The sequence below is a fragment of the Desmodus rotundus genome, chromosome 3 (assembly GCF_022682495.2).
Source record: "Desmodus rotundus isolate HL8 chromosome 3, HLdesRot8A.1, whole genome shotgun sequence".
Classification (NCBI taxonomy): Eukaryota; Metazoa; Chordata; class Mammalia; order Chiroptera; family Phyllostomidae; genus Desmodus; species Desmodus rotundus.
In genome coordinates this window covers 75,476,340-75,491,448 of record NC_071389.1, presented here as the reverse complement: position 1 = coordinate 75,491,448, position 15,109 = coordinate 75,476,340, and the positions used below count along the sequence as shown (strand labels likewise).

Below are 15,109 nucleotides of genomic sequence, written 5' to 3'. Positions count from 1 at the left end.
TAGAAATACTGAAAGGTCAGTATTAGTAACTTTAAGGTTCGCAGTGGCCCTTGATATGAAAATATGTTTTGGGGTTGTCATGAATGTTTAATCACTGAGACTCATTACTTAGTCTTATGGCAACTACTTGTATTTCCTGATGTTATAGTGTAGGAAGTAAAAAGAGAAATGGCGGCACAGTGTCATCAGTTTCACTGTATTGTGTGTGCTCTGTGAGCCCAGGGCAGCACGTAAGCGTCAGGAGCAGGGGTGGAGCTGGACAGAAATGACACAACTCCAGTTACTGCACACACTTTGCTCTATAACTTACCTAATCAGAGAAGCTTATCATTAGTAGAGGCCACAGCCTTTTACCTAACAGTGTGCACACATTCGAAACAAGAACTTGACCTAAACCTAGTACAGTCTCCTTGAAACAAACAGAAGTGAATTACAGGGTGAGTAGACTCCAGCAGGAGTGAGAGAGAGTAGGTCAGCCAGTGACAAGGGGTCGACACCATTCCTCCCTACTAGGTCCCACCCAGAAGCAATGATCCTGGAACCCTAAAAGCTGTTCTGTTTGAAAGTTCAGTATTTGAAAGGTGAACAATAGGCTTACATATTTTAATGAGAACTTTATTCCAGGGAGCTTAAAAATATAACAGAATCACTAATTATGGATCCTGCTAGTAGTATGGTCTCATACGGGAGACAAATGGGCAGCTTTTGTGCCTCACAGGTATCCAGAATAGGGTGGAGTTGTTTGCCAATTTTCAGAGCTGGAAAAAATTAATCCAGGAATCTTTCCAATTCTACCAAAGAACTGCTCCTTCCATGAACTTACTGGAGGTAGCGAGAGCAAGGAAGCTCCTAATCTTTAAATCCCTTAGCACAAGTTCTTGGGCTGGGGTGGGGAATGGAATGGGAACTCCAATTCCATTCCATTTAGTGGAGTTTCCACTAAAAACTCCACTTTCCAGAGTCCTTTGCAGCTTGAGGAAGCCATCAAACCCAGTTTTGGCCAATGAGATGTAGGGAGACAGTACTGGGAGGGGCTTCCAGGAAAGCTACCTACTCCTGATAGAGAAGGTACATTATTCAGCTGACAGAAGCTGGTAGTCCTTTACCTCGCTTTCTTCTCACTTCTTGTTTGCAACACAGATATGGATACAATGCCTGGAATGGTACAGCCATCTTTAGGTTATGAGGATGACGTGAACACACACTAAGGCTGGCACGGCTGTGTGCCTGACAGCTTTCCTAAGGTGCTGTTTCAGCTTCTGAGTGTCTTGTTAAGTGAGAAAAATGAATATACCATTTGGTTGTCACAATATCTGGTTTCTGTTGCTTACAGCAGAATACAGTTTCTGGCTTTTAAAGAATTAGTTGAAAGATGATGAAGTTAGTGGATTTGCATTTAGTACTCTTCCCCAGTAAGTCCCTACTCTTAAGAGTAAAAAAGAAAAAGCAAAATATGGGGGAAAGACACTAACATCACCTGACAGGGAAGGAAACCCTTATACCTATAGTACAGGCCTCATTTCCACTCACCACCTTTTTCTGGTGGCTAATGCAAATTAATAAACTTAAATAATGTTCATCTAATGAGTATCTCTCCCACCCTCATTTCCATCTCAACTGCTGCAGTATAATAATAAGGTATACACCAACATTTCTAAAAGCAAGTTCTTTTGAAAATTTGTTCTGGAGATTTTAATATACATTATACCTAGAATTCTGTCATCTAATCAGTTCGAAGAATAAGTTAAAGTTCTATGGGATTTATTACTGCAGGACTTCTCACAGCTTTTAGCACTGTGACTATCCAAAGGAAGGGTTTACAAGTAGCCTCTCTCAAAATTATTTGTCTAGGGATCCTTTTCTTCCCAAAACCACTTGAGGAACTAGTATTTCACAAAAATGCTTTGAGAAACATTGAAGTAAAGACAGTATACGCCCAAAAGATGTGGCTACTGCACCCCAAGGAGCAGAGCTTTGCTCTGTCCTTTATGGGCCTCTCATATTAAATGTAAAGACGTTTATTCAGATTTTTTCCCTACATACTTTGACCCGGCAATGTACAAGTGGTAAATTAACAAGGGTCGCTGCCCACCCTTGAATAATGAACAGAGGTAAGCCATTTTTATTCTCCCTAGGTATAAGTTTGTTCGGACAATACCCGTTTAAGTGAGGTTTCCAGGAGGAAATGAACATGGGTCATGAAAAGTACTCGAGAAGAAGAAAAGGAGAACTGAGTCATATGAAACATTCAGCTTATAAAGTAATATATTATTACAAATTATATAACAGAATCCTAGGAGTATCATATATTACTATCTCTAGAACAAGTTCAGTAGAACTCATTGTTGGAGATGTACTTTATTATTAACCACAGTAACTGAAATGCAAATGAGACCAGGAAAGATACTCATTGGATGAACATTGTTTGCATTTAAGGACTGGCCCTTGCTGAGATTAAAATGGAACCATTTTCAATGACATTCCTTGGGCCATTAGAGACAGTGTTCCAGGATCTAAATGAGTTCTCAAGGGAGCTGAACCAGCCAGAGTCCAACAGAAAGGCAAGGTTTCCTCATTCCACCCTCGATAGACAGGTGGAGCAGCAGGCTGACTTTTCAGATGTATTCCCCTGTGAAGATAGTCTATGGATGACCTGGACCTCTCAGCCCAGAACAGGCCATGGCGGTGCAGCCATGTAGCACCTTAGCCCTCAAAATGAAGGAATGGTGTGTGTTTTAAAGCTCTTAAGAGCTTAAGGAGAGATGAAGCTCCTATATCCACAGCCCATTAAGTCTGTGTGATGTCCCTGACAAGTCTGTTTAAGAGGACTATTAATGTTCCATCAAAAAAAGAAGCCAAAAAAGGAGGCTGAGAGAAAGCTTAGGAAATGTCAGAGATTTCTTTAATTTTAGCACTCAACTGGGTACTGATTTTAAGGCTGGACTATCAGGCAGCAGTTTCAACTTATTGTATTATTTTATCAGTACACACTTATGTAGAGCTTGCTATGGGTTAGGCACTGTCATAGCACTTTATATGAGTAATTAATTTAATCTTCATAATAGCCCTACTCTTAGGCTTGTTCCTCATCTGCATTTTACAGACAAGGAAACTGAGGCACAGGAAGGTCATTGAGGCTAGTTTCTGTAACTAAGATACTCCAGTAGCTCCTCTGGAAGCCCCTGAACCTTCCAGTTGAATTGTCACCTGTGTTCCCAATGCACCCTGTGTGGAAGTGTCTATGGCATTTAATGTACCAATGCTACCCTTCTAAGGGCTCCCCTGCCCACTGGACCTTGCACTTCCTCAGGCCAGGGTTCCGTCTTACTCACTCATCTCTGGGTTCTTATGCCCAGTGTTCAACGCATATTTGCCAAGTGGGTTAAAAAAGTGCAGCTTCATATCTCTTACAATCCTTGCAATCCTTGGGGCTACATGTTACCTTAAAATCCAGAATATTTTGGATTTTAGGAAGTTCAGTGCATACACTACACACGGCCACCAGTGGGATCTGAGACAGCACTCCATAGTAAACACTGAATACATGAACAATCCTAGAGTTAAACTTATGAATGGCTACATCAAGAGAGTAAATAAAGATTATAATTATAAAGACTAGAGATAGCCTCATGAGAATTCAGGTGAGGGTTTATCAGAAAGTGTCTATGAAGAAAAAAAAGCACTTGGTTTTTGGAACTTTTTGGATTTTGGAATCACAGGTAAGGAGCGGATCATGAGTTGCTATTTCTATGAAGGTCTCTACAATGGCTACGCAGATGTTACAGCATTGCCTTACTGTGAAAAGAATGTCCCATTCACTCAGTTACCACGTATCAACGACCAGGCCGAGAACTTGGAGGACAACTGGTGGAGACCTGGATCCACAGTGGGCTCTTGGAGCAAATGCACCATCTCAGAGATTGGGGAGATGTATGGAGTAAATAGCCCTGGATTAAGGCTCAGAGAAAAGGGTTCAGAGGGAGTTCCACTCTCTTCTAGCCAGTTATTTTGGGAAAAGCATAAGACCAACTTGGCAGACATCCACAGGCTGATAAAGGTGTCATAAAAAATAGCTCCATGCTTAAATGTTAGGCTATATAGCATTTCTCAACATTATCTAGTGAAAAACAAAATCCTTCCTCCTTTCACTTCTTCAAATGAAGTGACTTACTGTTGTCCTGAACTACGTGCTGCCCAAGGGCAGCAATCCTGCTGTAACAGATAATCATAAACACAGAGACTTAAAACAACGCAAGTTCATTATCTTGTAGTTCTGGCGGCCAGAAGTCCAGGATGTCCTCACTAGGCTAAAATCAAGGTGTCGGCAGGGCTGCACTCCTCCTGCAGGCGCTAGGGGAGAATCTGTTTCCTTGCCTTTCCCAGTTTCTATGGGCTGCCCGCACTCCTTGGCTGCGGGCCCCTTCCCCATGTTAAAGCAAGCTATGGCGGCTGGAGTCTTCCTCACCCTGCCTCAGTCTGACTCTGACCCTGGTTTTCCTGTCTCCCTCTTTCACTTGTTAGGAGCTTTGTGATTACATCAGGCGCACTCGGATAATCTCTCCATCTCAAAATCCTAATTACTTAACCACATCTGCAAAATCCCTCTAACTGCTAAAGTAACTTCTGTGCAAGTTCTGGGAATTAGGACCTGACTCATCTGGGGGAGGCAGCAGGCAGCATTCTGTCCACAACACCATCTAAATTCCTTTTGCATCCCCAGCATCTACTGCAATGCCAGACATATAACAGAGGCTTAAAATATCTGCTTGGCTTTATTGGTATTACTTAAACGTCTCCAACCAACACTTTCCTCGTTTTTGAACACAGATTAAGAAAATAAAATACCTAGTATAAGCCTCACACAAAATAATGCATGTGAAAGTGGTCTGAAAACTATAAGAAACCTAAACATGAAGACAACAGTCCACAGACTCGGAGCAAAGGATACACACACCCATTTGTGAAAGAGCCAGTATAGAATAAGGAAAGACACTGGAATGCTAAGAGAATTCCACTCAGTCAATAAGTCATTATGGAAAACAGGCCAGTTGCTGGGGCATCGAAATCATGTTATTGTGTGGCCTTGAGGTAGTTCAGTTTGGGACACTACACAATTTCATGTCCAAATTTAAGGAGGCAATGATAATATTTACTCTGGGACAAAAGTATCGATCAGAACTTTTTTCAGGCAGATAGCAGACATGGTCACGCCAAATACAGTACAGTGGTGAGCCTGGGCTCCGGAGCCAGACTGCCTGTAACCAAACCCAAGATCCACACTCAGAGCTCTGTGACCCTGGACACATCATGTAACTGCTCTCTGCTGTGGTTTCCTCATCTGCAAGATGCAGTAACAGCCTCCTCTCACAATGCTGATGTGAGGATCAGATGAGTTATGACACAGAGCATTCAGGAAGATGCTAGCACACGGTAAGAGGTCATTGAGAGTTAATGATCACTGCACATCAAGACCGTGCTCTGAATTCCCGCAAATCCACAGTACAGAACCTCCAGTGTTTTTCCCCACAGCCCCAGCCAGCAGGCAAAGGTCTGGCACGGCCCAACGCCAGCACACAAGCCTCTAGGACAGGTGACAGTCCTCTCTTTGGTACCTGCTCCCTCACACGCCCGTTTCTGCTTTCCCATCCTGGTTCCTGAGCTCATTTTTGGAATGCAGAGCTGTAGTGCCAGCCTTGGCGTCTACAATGCTTTGTCATCAAATATAGCAAAACCCTTTGTTATTTGAGCAGGAGGCAGGATGACTGGAAGATTAACTCCCTGAAGCAGCAGTCTTTGCAGTGAGTGTGGCTGTGTCCATCGGAGAGCAGGGGGCAATGGTTTACTTCTAATTTTAAACTTGTGTATACTAAAATTCTAACGTGCTAACGTCATTTTAAACTGCAAGCTGCACAGACATGTTCCTGAACATATTACATCTTGTCACCTTCAGTCCTAAACAAAACCCCAAGTTATATGTCAGAACAGAAACATATTACAAGTACAAACTAAACTGCTTTCTGCTGAACTTGGAATAAAGATCATGATTATGCTCTTTACATGGATTATAAAAACAATAGCTACAACGATTAATTTTATTCAGTTGCATGCTATGTGCCAGGCACTGTTCTAAGCACATTATGGGCATTTAATTCCAAACAATTCTATGAAGAGGTACTGTTATTATTCCCATTTTACAGATGAGGAAAATGAAGCACAGAGAGGTGAAATCACTTGCCTATGATACATACACATCTAGTAAGTGGGGGAGGCAGGATTAAACTCGGGCGGTTTGGCTTCAGCACACCCTCTTAAATGCAAACCCTGCTCCCTTTCAGCTGGAAAGGAGAGAGACTTCCTCTCGTGCAGCAGGAGCCACCCTGGGTACAGCACTCCTGACAGAACAAGTCCTTCACTTGTCTGTACCTTTGCTGCATGTGCCGTGTCAAATGCCTTTATCTCCTTTGTCCCCCTGGCAAACCCCTACACACCCTGCACCACTCTGAACTCAGCCTTCCCTGCATCACTGGGCACACGGCAGGCACTCAAGGAAAACAGTGGGACTTCACTATGGCAGTTATTCAATAACTGCTACACTTTTTTTTTTAAGTACTGATGTTTTAACAGTACTAGCCTTACCAAGAGATTCAAAGCAGATTTTCTCTTCAGAGTAAGCTCCCAAAGTTAATTTACTATATGATTTTATTAATGAAATTGTAATTTGCATGTACCTAAGACTACATTCCATACATTGATGCACTAAAGATTTGTAGAATGTTTGAGCAGGGCTGCACCACGTAGCTTAAATAACTTCATGCATCTCTACAGGCCAGCTGTTGTTTTTCCTCCACACAGTTTACTGAGGCGGCATAGATCCCAAGCCACCCATGATCAGAGCCATCTGACCCTTTGTGTCCCAAGTCCCCCCAGGCACACAATACACTGGATGTGATGTTCCAGGTGAGCGCCGGCCACCTTACTTGTTAATGTTGCTGCCTTCTTTCAGTCGCTCTCCTGCGGCTCCTGTTTTGGACACTCTTTCGCTACCAGCCAGGTCTACCAAGCTGACCTTACTGACTTTCTCTCCAGAGTTCTAGTTGCAGGAAACAAGACAGAAACAATACACATGAATGCAAAACCCACAGACTTCTACATACACGTCAGCGCTCTGAGAGCAACCTGAGCAGCCAGCCACTGCAACGAGGCAGACTTCTCAGGAAGATTTTAAAGGGTAAGAAGAATTATTTGGACCAGCAATTTCGCAGCCAAAATTTAAACTGGTGTGGTAATGGGGCATTGTGTTTGGCAGCTGGGAAGCAAACACACTTCGCTTTCCAGAGTATAGTCAGGAAGCCGCAGATTTTATGTGCCTATGAGGAAATACCAGGACACGAGGATTCCTATTTATTCAGGTCAATTCCTCTTCTTTTGAGAAAGTGTTCTTCAGGCTAAATGTTGTGGTTTCCTCTTTAATATCCCTTAATGACAATGAGGTAGACTCAGTTGTTTTTTAGGTGAATTTCAGTATAAAAGGATACGTATTTAAAGCTGTCTGGTGACACACATCATCACACTCTTTAGGGAGTTCACACAAGAAATCCAACTTTTTAAAAAACAGTTATATATTAAAGAAGAATCTAAGAAATTAAATGATTTAAGCAAATTAGCTCCTATACTCGGTAGAAGAGCCTGCACACAATTCTCAGCAGCTGAACCCAAACATGAAACACACCACCCATGCAGATATTTTGAGTTCTTTCACTGCTACCAAAGGATCTGTCCAGTTCCTCACCCCAGACTGCAAGTCATAAAGTGTCTGTGTGATTATGATGTTGAACACGGCGTGGGAGCGGCTACTTTCCTCATTCATGTTGGTTGCAGCTACCGTCCGAGACTTATTCCCCTCAGACATCAATGACTCAATATCCTGCAGGCAAAGCATAAGGAAAATATTATAAGCAAAAACATATGAACAGTCCCGCCCACAGGTGTATGTATTAATTATGGTCCTCTGACGCATCCGCCACCACCCTTCCATAAAACCCTCCTCGCCTCTCCTTCATCCGGCCTGGTTCTGCGGCCACCTCCCTCAGTGCTCTCTAGTGTAGGAAATGATTCCCCCATTCTTTCCCACCCACAACTGTCTACCTTCTCTGTGAACTACCTATTTTTTCCTTTATAAGGTCCTACGGGAGAAAAGAGCTAATATGTATTGAGCCCTCCAAATACTCAATAACAATAATTACCTTATTGTATTCTAACTCTCTGTGTTAGGATAAAGACAGCTTAACAACTCTGTGTAGCTATCGCTCACTTATTTGCCTCTGTCCTCCAACACTGTGGCTCCCCTGGGAATTTTCCTTATTCACCTTTGTACATCTGCCTTACAACACTTGGAACCTATGGATTCTCATACAATGTTTGATGAATGAACCTTGTAAAGAAAGTATTCTCATGATTTTACACACAAGGATACTGAAGGTCACGGAAGTCAAGTAACTTTTCCCACATCCAATAAGAGGCAGAGCTGAGACACAGATCACAAGCTCCCTGGCTCTTATTAGTCAGTGATGAGATGAGCACTGACCCCAGCCACAGTGAGCTACGAACCCGTGCTGACTTAGCACCTCTACGCCAAAGAGGTCTCCATTCATTTCAGAATCTAAGTGTTTGTAACGTAATGACTACATTGTATTTCTGATGTAAACAATACTAAAACTGTCTTCACTTACTTTTTAATTTTTTAAATTTTTCAATGACAATTGACATGCAATATAGTATTAGTTTCAAGTGTACAACAAAATGATTAGACATTAATATAACTTACAAAGTTATCATTCCAACAGGTCTAGTATCCATCTGAAAAATGTCGTCTAAATGGCTAGAGAGAGTTACTTCGCACGTTAATTTTGGTCCCATTGAATGATGATAGGACAGCCACAACAAAGAAACAGCACAACTAAGTAAAGGGGTGTATTTGCTCATCATTCATCGACTTTCTTCAGCAACAGATAGCAGTATGTGTTAATGAGATTTCAAAAGCCATGACAATAAAAACAAGGGCAAAACATCAAGTCAGGATGTAAGAAGCCATAAAAATCAAGAAGTAGGAAAATGAAACAAGTCAATCAATGTAGAGAGAACTGACTTACAAAAAAGGAAATAGAGGAGTGAAAAGTAATGAAAACCAAGAGAGGAGACCATATTAAAGAGAAGGGGTTGAATTAATTACCAAACACTGTCTATATTTGTCGAGATGGGCATCACTTGTAACTTTAAGCAGAACACTCTCAAAGCGGTATTAGTGAAAACACTCAGCAAGCTCAAAACACTGGGCCTCTCAGCTACATTGTAAAACCTTCACAACAAAGCAGGTTGAGGAGTGTGATTAAAGGTCCTTTGTTTCTGTTTGGGCTGTGTTGATACTGGGTTTTGGAGAGCATGAATGGTACCAGTAAGCTTGCTATAAAGCATTCACATAGAAATGTATTCAACATCACTTACAAACTTCAACTTACTGTAGTTATTTAATGACTTAAAAAAAATAACACTTACCTCAAAACTAGTGACAGCCAGTTGGGATAAGCCATCTACATATGGTCCCAAAACTTTATGCTCCCGAACTTTAAGAGACTGTCTACTCCTTCAAAAGGAAGGAAGAAGGAATGAATGAATCGGAAAAAACTCTGAGACTTTTCATTCTTTTTAAGTACTCATAAACCAAGATGGCAGTTTCAAAAGAATTTTTTAAATATATAATCTTTATTATATTTTTTCCATTACCATTTAGTCCCCTTATATCCTCTTCCCAGCCAGCAATCAACACCCAGTTTTCTATGTCCATTGAGTCCTTTTCCTTTTTTTTAAAGATTGTATTTATTTATTTTTAGAGATAGGGGAAGAGAGGGAGAAAAAGAGGGAGAGAAACATCAATGTGTGTGCCTCTCATGTGTCCCTCCACTGGGGGCCTGGCCCGCAACCCAGGCATATGCCCTGACTGGGAATCCAACAGGCGACCCTTTGGTTCGCAGGCCTGCACTCAATCCACTGAGCCACGCCAGCCAGGGCCATGAGTCCTTTTTCCAAAAGAATTTTTTTAAATGATCAACCAATAACCTAAAAGCTACTTTATTTAGATTAACAAGACAGTATTCATTATGATAAATGTCTTTTATACTCGGATTTCTATTTAAAGTAACTTATTATTTGGTTGGGCCAACCTGCTTTAGCAGATGAACTTCAGTTTTACATAGGAAAAAAAAGAAAAAGAAAAAGAAAAGAAACGAAGCAAAGAACGTGCCATAAATGAATTTAACCTCAAGGTTCATCTATAAATACGCACATTCTCAGTAAATAATATCTTAAAGTTTTGACCAAGCAATAAACGATATTAAAGTGCTTTATTTTATTTTTAATTTACTTTTACAAGTCTGTATTGATTTATGCTGCTCTGTGCTGACAATTTTACACAGAAAGTGATATTACAGTACAGCAGTTGCTTATAGTTACTGCTACTTATCCTACATTTAGAACTGGCTCTCCTGGTGAAGATTTTAGAGCTCGTTTGAATTTTTAAGTGGCAAACCTGGTTTGGTACCCATTTGCACAGCATATCAACAGAAAATTGAGACGAAAAGCAAAGTGATACAGACTATGACTATATTGTATATGTCTGCCTCTTTCAAGGTGTCAGATATTAATCACCTTTCAAATAAAGAGCCACTCAAGTATAGAAAAAAGGAACTAAGAACCAAGAGTGCTTCCCAAAGCCTTGGCATTTTTCCCTAAGAACTTTTCAGTTATCCCTCTCAATCTTAAAACCCTACAAAATGGGTTTCACTAACTTTAAGGATGAAAAATTCAACGTGACAACGAGCAATTTGCTGTCCTCTAAACGGGGGCAGACCAAATGCACATCTTTACGAGAGCTGCTTTGATGCACACAAATCCAGAACTCAGCTCACGCTGCTTGTACAACCAGAGTCTTTAATGCTATTCGTGAGCAAGAAACAGTAAAGTTAGCACACTACCAAGTGCTTGTGATGGTGCCTAACATCTGGCTTTCTTGTACACTGCTGCTGAGGGTGGAGGCTGGTACAACTTTGGAAAACAGGCTGGCAGTACCAGATAAAGTTAAAGATTCAGTATGTTTTGACCTACAATTGCACCCTGAGATATATTCCCTAGAAACTCCTGCATTTGTTCACCATGAGAACTATACAAGAAAGAGCAGCATTATCTAGTGATAAAAAGTGGGATACATAAATTGTGGTATAATCATACCATAGAATACTAAAGAGCAGTAAAAATTAATGCATTATTACTTCATATATCAGCATGAATGAATCACTGATGATAAAAATAGCAAGTCACCAAAGGACACATATAAGTATGTGTCACTTACACAAAGTTAAAAACTATGCAAAATCATGTTTTAATTCTAAAGAGGAAGAAGATAATGAAAAACATAAAATTCATAATAGTAATTACTTTGGGGAGGGATAGGAAATAGAATGGGATCTAAAAGAAACATATAGGAGGCTTCAAAAATATTGGTCATGTTCCATTTATCAAGGAACATAGCAAGTAGGGCAATCTTTGCTTTTTGTATACCTTACATGTATCATAAATATTCTTTCATATGCATTAAATAGTTCATAACTTTAAAGTAAATGTAAACATTTTCTATCATTGGGTTACTTCCTTCCCACCCACAATTTTGACCTTATATATTTGTTTATATCCTTGGTTATTCAGCTGCTAAAAGCTTTAAAAAATATTTTTTAGTGACAAGAGAAAGTATTTGCTATGTTACAAAGAAAAGTCAGGATATTGTATTGTATTTATCGAGAATCACTTCAACACACACACACACACAGCATACACTTGAAACAGAGGATCAAAATGCACCAAAGCATTAACAGCAGTTATTTCTGAGTGGTGGGATTATAGGTCTTTTTTATTTCTTCTTACATTTTGCCTATATTCTAAATTTTATACAAATATATATTATTTAAATCAGTAAAAAAAATTAATAAAAAAAGTAAACGGTCCTCTCTTCTCTGAATCAAACTCACCTGGTTTTTATCACCTACTTTTTAAAAAATACAGACGCCTAGGTTTTCCCCTGGGTCTACTGAATCCAGTCTCTGTGGGTAGAGCTCAGGTAGGTGCATCCCTGAAAAGCTCTCCACATGATTCCAATGCACAGTCTGGTAAGAGAATGACTTGCACAGGCTGGGTGGTTTCAGTACTTCAACCTCTTTATCTCCAATTCAGAAGTGCTGCTTTCCAACATAAGTGGGAGGACCAATGTGTCATTTCTAACTCAATTTATAATACCGATAGTAAAAACACCTTTTTTAAAATAGCATATATAAGCGACTTTATACATGAACATAGGATAAACTATGTATGCTGCGTATACCAACATGCTTTGAAAGCTGATGATTTCTCAGTAAGTGAACTGAAATCAGAGTACGACCAAGGGCTCAAATAAATATACTCACCTGCATATAGGAGGTGAGTATAATTTAGGAGCACTTAAAATTATTACCTCTAGTACAAGCTTAATTTCAGCCACCAACTTACCCTTTGGGGTCTAAAAGATCCCGAACTTTCTCATTATAAATTTCCATATAGGATACTTCGACTTTAAAAGTCTGTGACTCATTCTGCTCCAGAGAGATCCTTTTAAATAAAGCACAGCAGAGCCTTGGGATAAGGCCCAGCTGCTCAGCATTGCCCATCATGGAGAAGGATTTTCCTGAGCCTGGAGAAGAGCAAGCAGAAAGAAAGGAGGATAAAAGAGGCAGCAACACGTAATGCTTCAACCATGCAAGTTTCCTACATATACCAACCAAGGTCACACAGTGGAAGTGGCAAACTTGGCCCCCAAACCTGGCCCTCATACAAGGTTACTATTTTTTCTATTACACCCACTGCCTCTAGTTTCACTCTCATTGTAAGATCCAGGAGGGCAGCTCATTTACATGTGTATGCACATAAATATAACCACCAAAAACAGTATGTACAGGAAATATCAACTATGCATTACAAAATAATATTAACAGTATTTACCCAAAAGTAACTTGTTTGTGAAATGCTTCAATATATTTTCTCTCATCTGAGTCTTCTAGTTGTCTTGCAATGTGACCACAGGCAGTATGTTATGATTTATTGATTTATTCCAACTTTTTAGTTGTAATCATGGTAGCTCAGAGAGTAAATGGCTGAGACCCTCGTATGTTTTTGTTTTTCTTGTTGCAACCAACTATGCCCCAAGCCGACACTGAGTGATGTACTACCAGTTTTGTATCCTAGTGAACATCTTTTGTATAAAATGATACTAAGAGGTGTTTTTTTTTTAAGTTTTTACTGTAACATTTATACTGAGAAACTAGTAATTATTTTTTTCTAGTTTAAATACAGGTTAAAACTGTAATTTAGGAAAATGGCATTTAATAGTTTGAAACTAGCTTGCTCATTTACACTGAAATTAATTACCAAAACTGTTGAATCGTCAGAAAGAGGGTTCTATTGATCATCTCACTCAGTTAAACCCACAAAGGCAGAAGCATTCTTTGTTGCTTCCCAAAGTGTTTTCATTTCTGTGTTTTAAGAAATGCACATTTAATATTGACTACAAATAAAAGCAGCAACTTACCTGTTTGTCCATATGCAAAAATGCAAGCATTATACCCCTGAAAAGCTTTTTCAAGAATTCCTTCCCCAAGGCACTTGAAAACTACCTCTTGACCTAAAAAGAAAAATAGAGAAGAAAATATGATGTTTCTAGACATATTTGTATTAATAACTGAGTCTCAGTTACCAGCATTCTCTAACTCCAAAAATATGTTAAAACTGTATTGTGTGCCTACTATGTGTAGGGCTAAGTATTAAGAGCTTAATGGGTGCCATTTTATTTAGTCTTCTTAACCATAGCTCAGTACCTGAATCAACTTATGATTCTACCCACTGCTTCCTTGAAGACTCTTCTCAAAGGCATTAAAGTTTCCTTCCCATTGTCAGTAGGCCATAAGGAAGCACTGTTTAAATTTGGTTTAGTTTCTTCTCGTGAGTTAGTATAAAATGTCATTAATCATGAATTGTCTTTCCCCCTATCTGGATTCTGAGCTTCCGATGAGGAGGAACCATGTCCTACACATTTTAGTATATATGCATGTACCTCGGCACTGAGCATGGTGCTGAGCACCTGCCAGGTGCTGAGAGGCTGCTTACTGCTGGTGGACTGGATGTGTTGAGCACAGACACCTCTCACTTGTGTTCTCACAGGGGGTTCAGGGACAAGATCTCCTCAGGGAGCCTGTCTGCAGCTTACTGCAGCTCTCGAGGTGGGGGGGTGGGTTCTGCCATTTAGTATAGATGCTATGGTAGCAGCCGTAGCATCCAGCTGAAGAGTTAAAGTCTGAAAATATTTTTAAGCACTTAAGGCTGCATTTACTACTCTTTGAAATTGGTGACTTTCTGACATTCATTCACCATCATTAAGAGAATTTAAAGGGTATTCTCCTTCTGATGTGCACTTAGAATCCTCAGAACATTCACTATTACAGCATTTGTAGAAACTACTGGTTTAAGCACCTCCAGTGGAATGAGAACACCCTGATTGATGCCAGAGACTGTGCTCTGTTTATCTTTATAATCCTGGTGCCTAATACAAAATACTTAATATTTATTGAAAGAATGAGTCCATTTAACCTTTTTATCCTACATGACAATTCCTTTTACATTTGGAAATAATGCAAGGTAATAAAAGCTTTGGGGTATATGTTCCTCTTTTATGCATCTCATTTTGGCAGTCCCTTGTTATACTATGGCATATCATGGTTGAAGAAGGGACTCTTAAAAATGCATAAATATAAAACTAGATATATTTTCAACCATCAGACTGACAAAAGTAAAATTTTGTCAATATGAAATATGGCTGGATTGAGGAAATAGATATTTTCATAAGATACTGGAAGAATAAACAAATGCAGCCATTCTAAAGGAAAACCTCACAGCACTTCTAAAAGGGGCTCTTGCCCATACTCACTAGGACAGCTACCCTAGAGAAAGCAGGGCCCCTGTAAGAGGATGCTCATGGCAG

The 15,109-nt window shown here is 40.0% G+C and overlaps 1 protein-coding gene across 1 annotated transcript in view; it reads right to left on the bottom strand.

Moving 5' to 3' along the window:
* The window catches only part of KIF13A (kinesin family member 13A), a 203,432-nt gene that overhangs the window by 63,658 nt on the left and 124,665 nt on the right, over positions 1 to 15,109 (bottom strand). The window contains exons 5-9 of the mRNA XM_053920223.1: positions 13,664 to 13,756; positions 12,589 to 12,769; positions 9,553 to 9,640; positions 7,790 to 7,924; positions 6,978 to 7,090 (exon numbers count right to left, since the gene is read on the bottom strand). Of these exons, the coding sequence (XP_053776198.1) occupies positions 6,978 to 7,090; positions 7,790 to 7,924; positions 9,553 to 9,640; positions 12,589 to 12,769; positions 13,664 to 13,756 (610 nt within the window). The remainder of the gene's footprint in view (positions 1 to 6,977; positions 7,091 to 7,789; positions 7,925 to 9,552; positions 9,641 to 12,588; positions 12,770 to 13,663; positions 13,757 to 15,109) is intronic.